The sequence below is a fragment of the Anguilla rostrata genome, chromosome 10, assembly GCF_018555375.3.
Source record: "Anguilla rostrata isolate EN2019 chromosome 10, ASM1855537v3, whole genome shotgun sequence".
NCBI classification, from domain to species: domain Eukaryota; kingdom Metazoa; phylum Chordata; class Actinopteri; order Anguilliformes; family Anguillidae; genus Anguilla; species Anguilla rostrata.
The window spans coordinates 5,558,551-5,572,272 of NC_057942.1; the positions used below are offsets into that span (position 1 = coordinate 5,558,551).

Genomic DNA, 13,722 nt, shown 5'->3' on the forward strand with positions numbered 1-13,722 from the left:
GCTTCAGTATATATCCAGCTGTGTAAATGGATGCAATGTGAATGCTATGTAAAAAGCTCTGGAAGTCGCCCTGGATAAGAGTGTCTGCTAAGTGCCTGTAATGTAATGTCACGTAATGTGATGTAATGTCATGTAAAGGGTCCGGACCTGGAGCTTGGACCACTGAATCCTGCCGACGCAGCGGGCGGCGTTCCTCCACGCGTGCTTGGCTCCGTAGATCAGCTCGGTGTCCTTCAGCTGGTAGCTCCCGGTGGCCTCGATCTCCTTGGTGACCTCCTCCAGCCTGTCGGTGTGGGCCTTGGAGCCGAACCTAGCCCCGCGGGGGAGGAGGCCAGACGGCGGGAGAGAGGGGAACGAGGCATTCCGGATCAGATCCCACCCAATCCCTCAACGAATCCCTCCCTCCCTCTCTCTGATTCTCAAATACGAGTTCATAAGGCTTTTTGGTCGGTTCCAGCAAACTTTCTAGCTGTTTCTAGCTTAACCTGCTGTATTTGATTTTTGTATGTATAACTTTATCGGCTACAACTTTGTGCTTTTCAGGGTGTCGGCTCACGCTTGCACTTTCTCGTCCTGTGTTCCGGGTACTACCTCCCTCTGCAGGCACACGGCTGTCCTTCAACCACAAACACACGCATTCGTTTTTTTTTCCGTGTCATGAGTGCACACGCAGAGAGAAATGGCAGTACTGGAATGCAATGTACAGTAGGGCCACTGACGTAAGACATTCAGCCGTCCAAGTCAGGGAGCCCCACTTGCCTTTTGATGGAGGTGTAGTACTGGTCGAAGAAATCGGTCGCCAGGGGAAGGAGCTCCTCTTTGGTCCGGGCCTCGTCCGGTTTGCGGCTGTTGCTGTTTGGTATCATTATGGACCCGATGCAGACGCGCTCCGCGCAGATCGGAACCTACGGAATCGGGGGGGGGACAGAGACACAAGGGCTCATCGCACCGTGGCGAGCGACGGCCGTCCGATCACCAATCACCAAACAGCCACAAACACATTTCCACTCGGTTGGCGCAAAAGGAAAACCTCGAATTGCGTCTCGCTTCCGGAGCCAGGGGGACACATCATTAAGCGTCTCAGCATCTTTTGGTGAAAACTGGCAATCACTCGCGCGCAAGAGCGCCTGACCCAAATGCGCTAACACACCCAGCCATTTATCGTTCCCCTTGCGTTAACATTAAAACGATGTCGCGGTGGTGTATGGGGTGATGAATAAGTTGTCCTTCCTGTTGAGTCAGAAAGTGGCCGCCTTGGACCGAGTTCAGAAGAGCGGAGAGGAAATTTGCAGTCATAGCCTAAAGCGACTTCATATGGTCGGTGTAATGCAATTAGATTCGAAGTGCACTGTCACTTTGGGTAGCCATTAATGCGCTAACTAGTTTAGAAACAAATGGAGCCAAAAGTGGAGATTCATCGGTAACTCGACAATGCTCGACAAAGTGGGGCACCTCGTCATATGACACCACCCACTCAAATTAATGAACTGTTCACAACCCACCCCATTGCACCCCCCCCCCCCCGCCCGACGCTGCCCACCCCCAACCCCCCCATCCCACGCCTCAACTGAGAGTCATGTTTTTGTCTCAAAGTAAATTACGTGCGCAGACTCCATCTTCCGCATGGATTCAGAGGAGAAATGGTGTTAAACAGAGTTAAAAATAAAACAAAAAGAATCGTTTTCCGCTTCGTCTGATGAGCCTTCCCATCAGGCCCCGGGTATTTGTGCCAAGCATCTGTTTTTCGCCAGGATATCGTGCTCTGGCTTAACCTGTGATGTATAACACATCACAGCTTTCTTAATTACGCAGATACGAAAAAGCATCACCAGGCCGTAACTCGCAAAGGTACCAGCCTTCAAACTTTAATCCCAATTTGTTCGTGTTTGGCACTGGACGAAGGAGAAAGGAAGCCGCAAGCTCAGTGCTTCCCAAACTATTTTTGTTGTGGCCCCTCTGTGGTAATTGGACATTAAATAAGACCCCCCTACACACACACACACACACACACTGTGCGCTGTGCCTTTTTCCTTAAACCCTTCAGCACCCCTCCCCGTTGTCTCTCCGCACCCCACCCACCTCACCCAACCCCACCCAACCCCAGTTTGGGAAGCGTTGCAGTAGCAGACAGAAGGGCGGGACGCACCTTGCTGGAGCTGTGATGCAGCGTGTCGCTGTGGGTGGTGTTCGTCTCCCAGTTCTTCACCTTCATGAAGCGCGGGCACTTGGACGGGCTGCCGCTCTGCGCGTCCTTCGTGGGGGACGTCCTCTCTTGGGGCTGCGGCTAAAGGTGGAATGCGGTGAAAAATAAGAACAACAACAACAACAACGGCGTGACCGCGTCATCGAATTAGCCCTCGCCAGCGTTCGCAAAGAAATGACACGCTCCGTTGAAGCCGCGAAAAACAGGTTCGCACATTGGAGCAGGCCAGCGTTGACCAGAGGGGAGCGTAATCTCCGGTCTCACCCAAAGCACCTGCATCCAAAACGAGGAGCACAATGGGGAGAGCGCAACCCCTAATGTTCAACTTCCATAAACAGTTTTGGCCCGGCATGGTTTGGGCACATGCTTCCATTGGCTGATGAACATCAGTCATTTATCCCTACAGTTCATTATCTTCAAGGGGGGGGGGGTTGTGCTGAAGCTACTCCTACTCCTGAGAAACCTGGACTACCATGATCCACACATCAAAAGGAAATCAATAACCCTCCCCCCCCCCCTCAACCCCCATCCTGACCTCCATGGAACGCACGCAATGGCCAGAGAAAACCCCAATAGCTGCTCTAAACGCGGCATGCGGGGGAGAAATGAATGCGAGGACAAAGAACGCTGGCTTCATCGACGACCCTCGACTCAGAAGAGAAAAGCAGGCTTCCCACTGATTGATTTAGCGTCACACTGCCCCCCGCCCCCCCCTCACCCACCCGCACGCAGATTTACCCACGTTGGCGCACAAGTTTGCACCGTTTCAAAAGCAGCAGGTGGCGGAGCTGCAAAAAAAAAAAAAAAAAGGGAGAGAGAGAGGTTTCTCGGTAAGAACAATGACTGATTATCGAAGCGGAGATGACTGCAAGAAACCAGATGTGGGGAATTAACATGCAGCAGGTTGAGAGGAAGGAGAGAGAAAGAGAGAGAGAGACAGAGAGAGAGAGAGAGAAAGAGAGAGTGAGAGAGAGAGATGATGGGAGACAAAGGAGGTGTGATGGCGAACATGCTCTAATTTGGTGATTTATTCTACGTGATGATGCAGAAATTTGAGCTGACAGCGACTCATCCGCATGGAGTGTCCCGTCGGAGAGGAGCTGATGGGATTTTCGGAGATGAAGAAAGAGCCTGCACTGCATTAACAGGCAGGACATTTTTGTCACCTCTTCTCTGCACCAATAATGCAGGCCTAAGCTATAGGCAGACAAGGGGCATCTTCTGCACAGATAGTTAAAAACGATTTCACTGAGAAGATTCTCGTCGATACGTCCCAGTTTACTGGAACAACGAGCCACATTAACCTCCAGCTTTAAGGTCCCCAGGTTTATAACAACTGAATTTTAAATGTGAGTTTGTCAATGCTTTTACAGTAAACAAAAAAAACCCACAAGGTTGTCTGTGGAAATGAGGAAGAAAAGTGTTGTGAAATAAATAAAAAAATACAACTTCAATTTAATCATTAAATGGGAAAGACTAAGGGCATGTTCTGGTACTCCACTGCAGACAAACGCAGTTACATAAACGCTCTCGAAGTCGAAATCTGCCTTCGGCTTGTTTTACGCGGGAATTTTATTTTCTCTTCTGTTGACTTGAAATCATAATCTATAATCAGCTCCTGAAAAACTCCTGCTCCCCATTATTTCCTTTCCTTTCAAAAAAAAAACAACAAAAAAAACAACATACTGGAGCACAGAGTGCAGAAAATTGTCTTCATGGGAGGAAAAGGGAAACTAACGATCTTCTCCACGGGGATTCTGATTCTGAAGTTTGCCTGAGAGTCGTGTAAAATAGCTCTCCTGCTGAAAGAATAAAAGAGACACCGTACATTATCTGAGGTGCGTCTAATGTAGCATTCATAACACATAAGCGCTACATAATACATCATAAACACCGTCATGAGCATATATGAATATACTCAGCTTATACAAAACGTACTGCCAATGACATAACACATGTAGTGTCATAATGCTTATCATTTAGCATTTTTTTTTAAATCCTTGGAGCCATTTTTTAGATCACAATATGGAAAAGCGTGACATAGCACTGAAACGATGACTAGAGAGCTGCGCAGTATGAGCCGTGCTCATACACAGCTGCACAAATTCAGGATTGCAGGCGGGATTTCAAAATGGCCAAGCGATAACGACTGTGTCAATACTACAACTCCCACAATCCTGTACTGCAGGCACTCATTCAACCATGTGTTGCAATGTAGTTACACCATATACCAGGGATTCTAAAATCAGTACTGCTGGCTTTCTCTTCTACCTGATAGTTGATTGGTTGGTTAAATGTTACTAATTGGCCAGATATTCAACTCACTGGGCAATCTCTGATTAGAGGGGAAGACTAAAAAAGCAGCAGTACCACCGGCCACCAGCGCATAGAGTGACACCGGTAACATCCCTGGAGGGCATGGACAGCTCAAAGTGTGAAATTCATCCTGAGATAACTACATCTCGTTCATCCTTCACTTTTATGGTTAGATATATAGCGGCGGGTTTAAGGGACGATCTTTGAAAGGTCGCCATCGCGTTCGCGTTAAACGGTCAGCATCCGAAGCCAATGTTCCCCATTCTGTCCTCATGGGCGGCTTTCAGTCGAAGACATAACGCCGACGAGCAGAGATCCATCTTCGCCGAGCCTGAAACAAAAGCAGCCCTTCACCTAGCAGAGGCCTCTGACCACCCCCGGCTACGCCGAAGCGATCCGCTCATCTCCCCAGGTGTTCAGCGGGAAGTAATCCGAAGAGGCGTGGCAACGAGACGACGAACCCCGTGGCCACAGCTGCGCGTCCCATTCATCCAGCGCCCCCCCCCCACCCCCTTCCTGGGTCCTCTCCACCCCTCCCCCCACACCCGCCCCATCCGGCTCCTTTCAGGCACCCAAACCAGCGTGCCAGCGCCTGGCAGGCGGCGGTGCGTCGTGCCGCGTCGAAACCGCGAAAAGAGTTCTCCAACGCACCGCGCCCGCCCCGAAGCCATCGCGCTCTCGTGCAACCCCCCAACCTCCGCCCTCGCTCCCCCGCACCCCCAACCTCTGCCTCCACGCCCCCGCCCCCTAGGCCCGATCAACACAGTGGCGCGCTCGTGCGGAAGGGGGCAGGGCGTGCGCAAAGAAAGCAGCTCGCAACATTCGCGTTAAGAAGCGCATGGCAAACGTGCGCCCATCGCATGCCAATCGTACGCCGCTGGCACGCTCATGCGGGGGGGGGGGGGGAGAGAGCACCTCGGAGCACGGACACTACCTTCTCGGCCTCGGAGTACGGGTTGTTGAGCACGGTCGGCATGTTGTCCCTCCTCCAGAGGTCGTCGAACACTCTGTCGTTATCGGAGACCAGCTGCGGGGACTTGCTGCTTCCCACGCCCAGGTCGCTGAAAGTCAAACAAAGCGCCGATGAGCAGAGCAGCACAGAAACCCCGCAATTCTGCTCTGATGGCCATTCTTTTATTTTTTAGCCCCGAGGGCAAGCTGTTCCGGCAAGAAAGTATATTACTCCCTCCTGTTTCGGAACAAAGTGAGTTGTTTTGTATGATGTGGCTATGCCCCAATCACTTGAGAATTAAACAGGCCATGTGGAGCAGCAATGCATCATGGGATAGACTGTGACTCATTTACTATGTATGTGATAGTGGGGGGAAAAAATAGCAACTGCAAAATAAGTAGCTATCCACACAACAGTAGAAACAGCAGCACACGGAGTAGTGCACCGAAAACCAGTTTGAGGACCAGGAATGTTCAAATCTTGGATCCTGCTGTTACCTTGAGCACTGGAACGATTTACAGTATAAATAGGTAATATGTAAAGTAATAGGTAAAGTAACAAAAATCTAAGCTTTTTCCGTCAAAGGGATGGACACAAATTTTGTCAGGCAAATTGAGTATAATGCTGCTTGAAACCAATTAACCAAATGTTCATTCACTGATGGCATTCGGAAGGAAAAGCACACAGAGAGAGAGAGAGACTGGGATTTGTCACGCCATTCTCCGAAACCACACATCATGAACTGTGAATAAATACAACAAACTCATCACTGAACGATATGATGTTTGTTATTTTGCACTTGCGACTCCCACACACACACGCGCGGTTTCTCTCTCTCTCTCTCTCTCTCTCTCTTTTTCTCATGAGTGCATCCGTGCCGACTGTGAAGCACTGCAGGCAGTCACCCAAATCTTAAACAATGCACAGCGCGCGCGCGCGCGTATGGCCCCTCTTCAGCAGCTGCACAGCCTCGTTAAATGCATTCGCCGCGTTCGCGGAGCCTAGCGTTGCGTATCTCGGCGTTATGAATAAAATCAAATTTTCCGCCACCGTATTAATAAATGTCTGCATCGCAGATGAAGTGCGATGTTCTGCCGTGTTTCTCTCCCTAGAAAAAAAAAAATTGGCTCTGATGGGTCATAAATGGTCTCCTATTCTTCCACTTTACCACCCGGAACATTCCGGCAAACTCAAGAGATCAGCGGAGGGAATTAAAGAGAAAGTGCAGGTTGCACTCAGCCCCAGACATACCGCGGAGTGACCATGCCTGAATCGATACTTCCAATTTATTTCCCAGATCCGTTTTAATCATCCGTTAGTTCTGGACATTAAATAAAAATATTTTTTAAAAACCCTTCTCATAAATACATGGCAGAGCCGAACAGGTAAATTAAGTTACCTAACTGGCTCCTGCTTCTCAAATGTCAGAGCGTATTTTTCCACCAGTTGGATAAATTGATGCTGCCTTTTTTTTTTTTTTAAAGCCCATTTATTACATATTACATGAACCACATTTATCAAAAGATTGCTTTATCTCTGCAATGTTCTGAGTGGGGCAATCCATAAAGCGGATGGGACGTATCCTTTCACGGGAAGTAATGAGTCACCGCTCAGAATCCTCTAATGGCACAGCGACGTCGGTAGGCTTCGCCGATCTCATAGCTAATACGCGCAAAAAAAAAAAAAAAACTGATTTCCTCCCTCCGCTCGAGTTATCGGGTAATCAAATGCTGCGATGCGGCTATTGGGCGACCGGCAGAAAAAGATTAAATAAATGTTTTGACCAAAGTTTAAAAACAGCCCTCTGCTGCTCGAGTTCACGTGGTGTGATTCATCTGAGAACTGAACCGGCTTCCCTGAAATGCTGCAGGACTGAGCACGGCAGCGTTCGTGGTCAAGTTCATCAGTTGCCATTCTCAAAACCAGTGTGTGACAGCCCTGTCAAAATGGGACATTTGACCTTTGTAAAAAAACTTTTGGCATGTGTAACAAAACGTGTATGAGACGTGTATGAAAAAGTGTTTTCAAGCTCAAGGGAGATGAACTCCCCAGCTTTTGAATGATCCATGACAAGCCTCAGGATCGTTGGATAGGTGCTCATTTGCTTGTCAGAGCACTTCTTAAATGCTAATTCCTCGTTGACACCGAACAAGAAATGTTCTGTTTTTGAGATATTTTAAACATATTTGACGGCGAAAATTAAGAGTTGTCTCCAGCGTTGGCCGACATTACTGTCACCGTGCCAACTTTTCCCACTCAAAATGTATAAGACATAGACAACTACTAATCAGGCCTTGTGAAATATTTCAGAAGGGACAGCCTGGACACCACTGTTCTTCAACTACTTCTTCCTGGGGCTGGATTCGTTTTAAAATATGGTGTAATGTGGGACAAATGTTTTGCGCAGACTATGTATAACTTTACGAATCAATGTACGAATAAGATGTACATGTGCACAATCAAAGTAAGTGCCTTCTTAAAATATACATACCAGTTATTTATTGTTTTTGTCAGCAGTAGACAGTATGCTGACAGAGTGCAAACATGGGTCATTTTTGTTGCACCTCATTAATGTGTTTCTTCTCTTCTTAATGATCAACGGGCCAAGAGTATATCTATGGGCTACCAGTTAAAAAGACCCGCTGCACGCCAAGACACGTTTGTTTGCGGAAAGGAAGAAAACTACCTTACCATTCAACCTGGACCTCAGCATCCCTCCTCTCCACCGCCTTCTGGTTCTCGCCGTTGATGTCCCGCTTGCCGGTCTTCAGGAGCTTGAGCACGGGCTCGATCTCGCGCAGCAGGTCGTTGTTCTCCTCCACGCCGTTGAGCAGGGCGTGGCAGTCGGCGTCGAGCGGCTCCTGGGCGATGAGCGACGACACCACGCTGTTGATCTGGATGAGCGGCCTCTGCTGCTCCAGGGCCGGCGAGAGGTTCTCGATGGCCCTCAGCTGCTCCTTGCCCGTCGCCGGCAGGCCGGAGGGCGAGCAGTCGAAGGACTTGGAGACCGAGAGGGGGTAGAGGGGCCGGGTCACCCTCACCGTCTTCTGCCTGCCGTCCCCGGTGAAGGTGGTCTCCAGGTGGGTGGTGAAGCCCTCGGGCCCGCGGAGGATGAGCACGGCGTGGCTCTCGGGCGAGACGTTCTTCAGCGTCTCCAGCGCCCGCTCGTAGCTCAGGTCCACCAGGGGCTTGCTGTTGACGGCCAGGACGATGTCGCCCACCTGCACCAGGCCGCACTCCTCGGCGGCCCCGCCCCGGATCAGGTCGGACACGATGACGGGCGGCTTGCTCACCCTCTGCTTCACCAGGAAGCCCAGCCCCCCGACCTTCCGCTTGAACAGCCGCACCGAGATGATGTTGGGCTGCAGCTGGTAGACGCTGGGCTCGGATTCCTGCATGGCGAGGGAGGGGGGCGGGGGGGCAGTCGCTGGGGGAGGGGGGGGTCTGGGCAATTCAGGAGCGTGATCGAGAGTTGTCAGCTTAGTATGTGATTAGATGAGAGGCTTCCTTTGCCACATGTTTATCTTTTTTTCAGCTCTGTTCAGATTGGCATACCCTGTAATCAGAAAGAAAGACAGTTCGCAGTAGGTACAGTGAGCACGCTTTTCTTTGTGCACATAAATCTGATTCTTTACCGCAACGTACAAATGCACAACAGTGAACTATACATAATGCATAACGTTGCGTTCAGCGAGTCAATCCGTAATTTTTTTCATATAAAAAAAACATTACATATTTGATAACTTCTCACGATGGCATTTTTGCAGCAATATCGATTCACTGTGTTTCATGTTCATTAATTGCTTCTGTGTTTACAGTACTGTTTTCTACGGGTGGTGTAGGGTGAAATATTCCGGCCAATGCAATGATGCATTCACAGGAAATTAAATTTGGAATACAAAAAAGCAAGTGGCTAAAATCCAAAAAGCGTCTTTAAAATTAGGTGTGATATGTTGTTCAATATTACCATATCAGAGGACATTGTCAGTTGTCTCTAGGTAGTAGTCTTTTTTCAAAATACGCTACTGCTGGATCATCTAAGAACAATGAGAACTTGATGTGCTCCTAGTAATAGTTTGGTTTTGAATGGAACTGGGTATCTGGCCTACGAAAACTAACTTTTGTCACCACAGATGTCTCCAACCCAACAAAACTGGAAAATGAAGAATAGCCACTTTACCAGATCTCCTGAAACACATGTCTCGAGGGGGGGTTGATACATTTTTCCTTCACTGTAGAATAACCTGCTGTGGGCAGTTGTATATGCATTCCCAGGGTGATGAATATGATTTTAAGTAGACCCTTTGTTAGCCTTCTTGCGCATGCATTAATGATGTAACCACACACAGCTGGTCAAGAAACAGCTGACCAGCCAATTGACCAATTGGAGGTGAGGGGGGGGGGGGGTGGTATGTATAAAATGAGCTGCAATTCCTACATGGATCACTGCCTGGATATGTATGTAAATACTCTTAAATTAAAGATGGCAGTTGGCACTTACTCTCATATTCATTGTTTAATTTTCTGGAGTACAATACAACAACAATTGTGTCACCAGCAAAATACTTGCAGACTACACTATATATCTCTGATGGGGTTGTCATTTTTTATTTATCCCTTATTTTAGGTTGCACATTATGTTGGATTAAAGTTAAATGTACACCAAGAGAACCTTTTCATTTACATTACTCATGATAATGTTTTTTTTCCTGGCTACGTTGTGTATAGTAGCTTCCACATGGAAGCCTACTCGCAACTAAGTTTGATTATGCTCTCAGGCAGAAGTGTGCTTTTTGCCTTGTTGTGCTTTTATTATTCACGTACACACCTGAGTTTCTGTGGTAATGATTTTCAAGTTTGTAAATTTGATGTGACTCGCTTGCTGTAGGCTATTCTTAATATATGCGTTTAATCACAGTTAAACTGAAAGATAAGCACTGTAACAGAGAAAATTATGATTTACACATTAACACGAGGCTTCTCGTCGGTTTGTGGCTCGCGGTGCTCTTGCCAGGCGCATATGGGTGCCTTTGACAGGGCTTGCATAATCCTGACGAAATCGAAGTTAAAAAGGGAAAGAGTGCAACATAGCCTACAACGGTGCGCGCAGCTCGCCATTCGGAATTTAACGTGCTCAGAAGACGCGTGCAATGCTGGGCAAACATCTACAGTTTACACTTTGGAAACATACAATTTTGCGTCATTGCTATGGTCTCGTTCCTAATACAGGCTTCCGCCTCTGCCCCGCTGCCCTGTTATGACCCTATTTGGCTAGGTCCCCACAGTGGTAATCATTACCCGCATTGGAACATAACTAAGCACATCCGTAAATATAGTTAATCTCAGTGCTACTGCAAAACGTTCTACACTTGAATTAATTATAGTGATTCTACAATTATCATCCTAGTCATTTGCAATCTTTACAGAGACGATATGCCATAATCATCCTCATCAATATCACCACTCATGAGGGAACATTAAAACAAATAGCCCTATTTCAACAGTAGGATAAAACTAATTCGAAATGAAAAACGAGCGAAATCGTTTGATATTAAGACTATTTATCCAGCGCCCACGTCTGAGCGTCAGTCAGTAATTCAGCATTAGTCAGTAATTCATTTGAATTTCCTTTTTCAATGGAATTTAATTTCTTTTATTCAGCCAGAACCATGACAACGCAATAATCAATAAATGCATTGTAAATCGAATGCAATCTGCAACGGTCTCCCCCTCTATATATGAAAAATAATGTATTTTAGGTAATCAGTGTGCCCTAGAGAAGTGTTCCGCACATGGCTGTTTGAGTTTTAATTACGATGCCCCCCTACTTTATTATTGTGATTTTATAACATTGTGTCGCACTCGACAAGAGAGTCTATCAAATAAATATAACAACAATGTAAATACGTGCAATCTGTCATAAGGGTAGAGCTTTGCTCTTTGTAATTAAATTAATCGTTAACGTCTATCTCCGTATGCTCCGAAACATCAGTCATGATATATTGCCATAGGAACACTGGAACTCTCCACCGCGAAGGCTCCAAGTTTAACGAACACCTGTGCATCACTCTGTGTACTCAAGTAGCTATTTCCAGTTGCGCTCTTCACCTGAAAATCTTGTCAGCGCAAATATGAATATGAAATGTTTACATTTAGCGAAAGCATCCAAAGGAATGAACAAATAAAAAGATTCAAATGATCTGATCTCCCTTATTTTTCTGTGAAGCTGATGTCTTGAAGTATATCAGAGTCCTCTTGCACATACAGGCTACAGCGACGGTTTGCTAAAGAAAGAAAATAGGCACGACAACGTATCGACTCTATGTTAATCATTCAATAATTTGGACGTAATTTATTTAGCCTATCAACGCAGATCGTAACGAAAATGGCATTTGAATTGTTACTGTTATATCAAGTTGTTTACCTGAAGTCGATATGCGAGACCTGGAGTGTTCCTACGGGATGTAAAGAACATCACCTACTCCTTCATATAATAATAGGCCAGGGTTGTCTGTGAAGCGTATTGTGATAGTTGTTTGTGAAATGCGCTATATAAATACATTTTGATTTGATAATGCTCCGGTGATAAAGTATATGAACTGCTATTGAGAATGTCGAGGTCCCTTTGTCCAGTAGATTATACCTGTTTTGTAAAAATACATCATACAACTCCATATTTTATATCGAGGCAACAAGTGCATGCTCTAATACTTTGTGAGACAGCCCAATCGCCACTTTAAAAAAAGAAAATGCGTATTAATATGCTATGCAAAGCGGTTTCCTGTGGGAGAAATATTGAGAGAAATTTGTAAAATATTTAAGTTTATCATACCCGTACTTCGTAGTCCATTGTATTTCCCTGCAGATTTTGGTTTAACGAATTCTAATCAATACGTTAACTTTTAAACGAATTCAAATTTCAACGAATTCAATTCGAATTTTAAACGAACAGAAGGAATGCGTTTACACAACGGTGAGCTACTGACCTACAGCATCGAAGGACTTCACCTGGCCGGTAGTCGCTGCACAAATAATGCGAAATCAAAAGCACGCAGTAAACCCCTCTTCTGTAGCTATATTAACAGAACAGTAACTATATTTCAAACCACTTGGTTTTATTTGTAGAATCCGTTTGTTTCCCTAGAAGATGAGGATTTAAAAATCCTTACCGTCACCAGTGACAACTCACAAAATAAACGGAAAAGTTCAATTTATCTCCCTCCAATAGTTTCCTCTTCGGAACGTGTTCGGTTTGTCTGCCCGAGGTATGTCAGAGTCCCGCTTCCCCTTGACTGTCACATTAGTGAAGCGATGGGTCTGTGCGACTCAGAAGCGCTGGGTGCTGTATAAATATAGAACATGGGAGAGTCTCCGATGAGCTCAGCTTGGTTCGTGCGCGGGCATTTATTTCGTTGTGTACTGCCTTCAGTTCTGTCATCACGGAGACGAGCGATTGTTGACGTTCATTCCGGTTTGTGTGCTCGTCCTGATTAATTCAGTTTGAGAAATAACGCCCAGCTGTTTTGAGTATTTTCCGCGTCCTGTGTTTTATAAGTTTGATCGTCTGCTGAAACTTGTTTCAGTCTGTTTACATACACATTTTTTTACAAAGAACAAAAAATAAAAACAAAATAGCTAGATTGCCTGACTCGCTTGCACAGAAGGCACCGCTAAAAATGTAAATATGCAATGTGTATCATAGCTATTGTTTGATTATACTGACTTGAAATGTTACTTTTATAATATAAATGTTCCTTCTGATAGACTAGAAGATAATATAAGGAATTGTCTTTTATTTTGAATCATGAGTATAATAACTAGATGCATGTTGCACTCATTAGTCACTTTATCGGGTGGCCACCTATCTAGCACCGGATGGGACCCCTTTTTGCCCCTTTTTACAGATTGAATTCTTTGCAGCATGGATTCAAGGAAGGTGCTGAAAACATTCCTTGGAGATTCTGGTCCATGCTGACTCGATAGCATCATGCAATTTTCAACGACGCATTCATGCAGCAAACCTCCCGTTCTATCTCATCTATTGGACTGAGATCTGGGGACTGTGTGGGCCACTGCAGTAAAGCGAAGTCACTGTCTGGTTTATGGAAGCAGCTGCTCTTTGATGCGAGCTTTGCGACATAGCACATTATCCTAACATAGCACAGGATCCATTTGAAAAAGAGTAGACTGTGGCCATAAGTGGATGCACATAGTCAGCAAACAATGCTTTGGTAAGCTGCGGCATTGAAAT

General features: G+C 46.3%; 1 protein-coding gene across 4 annotated transcripts in view; it reads right to left on the reverse strand.

Moving 5' to 3' along the window:
• The window catches only part of nos1 (nitric oxide synthase 1 (neuronal)), a 35,262-nt gene extending 22,326 nt beyond the window's left edge, over positions 1-12,936 (reverse strand). For 2 of the 4 annotated variants that reach the window (XM_064353643.1, XM_064353646.1), the window contains exons 1-6: positions 12,641-12,936; positions 8,163-9,027; positions 5,454-5,580; positions 2,147-2,284; positions 760-905; positions 148-310 (exon numbers count right to left, since the gene is read on the reverse strand). In XM_064353643.1, the coding sequence (XP_064209713.1) occupies positions 148-310; positions 760-905; positions 2,147-2,284; positions 5,454-5,580; positions 8,163-8,869 (1,281 nt within the window). In that variant the 5' untranslated portion in view covers positions 8,870-9,027; positions 12,641-12,936. Of the gene's footprint in view, positions 1-147; positions 311-759; positions 906-2,146; positions 2,285-5,453; positions 5,581-8,162; positions 9,028-12,457; positions 12,609-12,640 lie in introns of those variants that run through there. The other 2 variants (XM_064353645.1, XM_064353644.1) reach the window with 2 other exon arrangements.
• Positions 12,937-13,722: the final 786 nt, after the last annotated feature.